The following is a 445-nucleotide window of genomic DNA, read 5'->3' as shown; positions in this document are numbered from 1 at the left end:
CCATGGCCCAGTGCAGCTGGCGGCGGAAGTCCGGCCGGTCGTCCACGTGGATGTAGTCGTAGACGTTCTGGTGCAGCACGTCGGTCTGGAACGGGCAGCGCTGCGGTCTCGCGCGGCGGCGCCAGCGTCCCACCCGTGTGTCAGGGTGGCCGCGCCCACCGTGGGCCCGGGCAGGGCCCCCAGGGACACCGCTGCCCCGGAGCGGGTGGCCTCGTGCCGCCCGCTGGCCCCCGGGACTCTCCTTCCTGCACAGCGGCCCAGGCCCAGCCCCCACCGGCCCGGGCCCCCAGGCTCACAGCCATTCCGGGTGTCAAACCCTGAAATCCCGGCGTGTCTGCTGGGCCGGGCCCACCTCCGGGCCGCTGGTGCCAGCCCTGGCTTGCCAGGCCCCGGCGCCTCCGCGTGTCTGCGCCCCGTGTCCGCAGAGGCAGCGCTGGGCCACGGC

At 75.7% G+C, this 445-nt stretch overlaps 1 protein-coding gene across 1 annotated transcript in view; it reads right to left on the bottom strand.

Annotated features, from left to right (window-relative positions):
* The window catches only part of AHRR (aryl-hydrocarbon receptor repressor), a 15,125-nt gene that overhangs the window by 6,306 nt on the left and 8,374 nt on the right, over positions 1–445 (bottom strand). The window contains exon 4 of the mRNA XM_012734902.1: positions 8–85. Coding sequence (XP_012590356.1) covers positions 8–85 — 78 coding nt within the window. The remainder of the gene's footprint in view (positions 1–7; positions 86–445) is intronic.

The sequence above is a fragment of the Condylura cristata genome, unplaced genomic scaffold (assembly GCF_000260355.1).
Source record: "Condylura cristata isolate star-nosed mole 26May11 unplaced genomic scaffold, ConCri1.0 scaffold00091, whole genome shotgun sequence".
Taxonomy (NCBI): domain Eukaryota; kingdom Metazoa; phylum Chordata; class Mammalia; order Eulipotyphla; family Talpidae; genus Condylura; species Condylura cristata.
The sequence above is the reverse complement of the archived record's forward strand: the minus strand, read 5'-3'. Positions and strand labels throughout refer to the sequence as shown.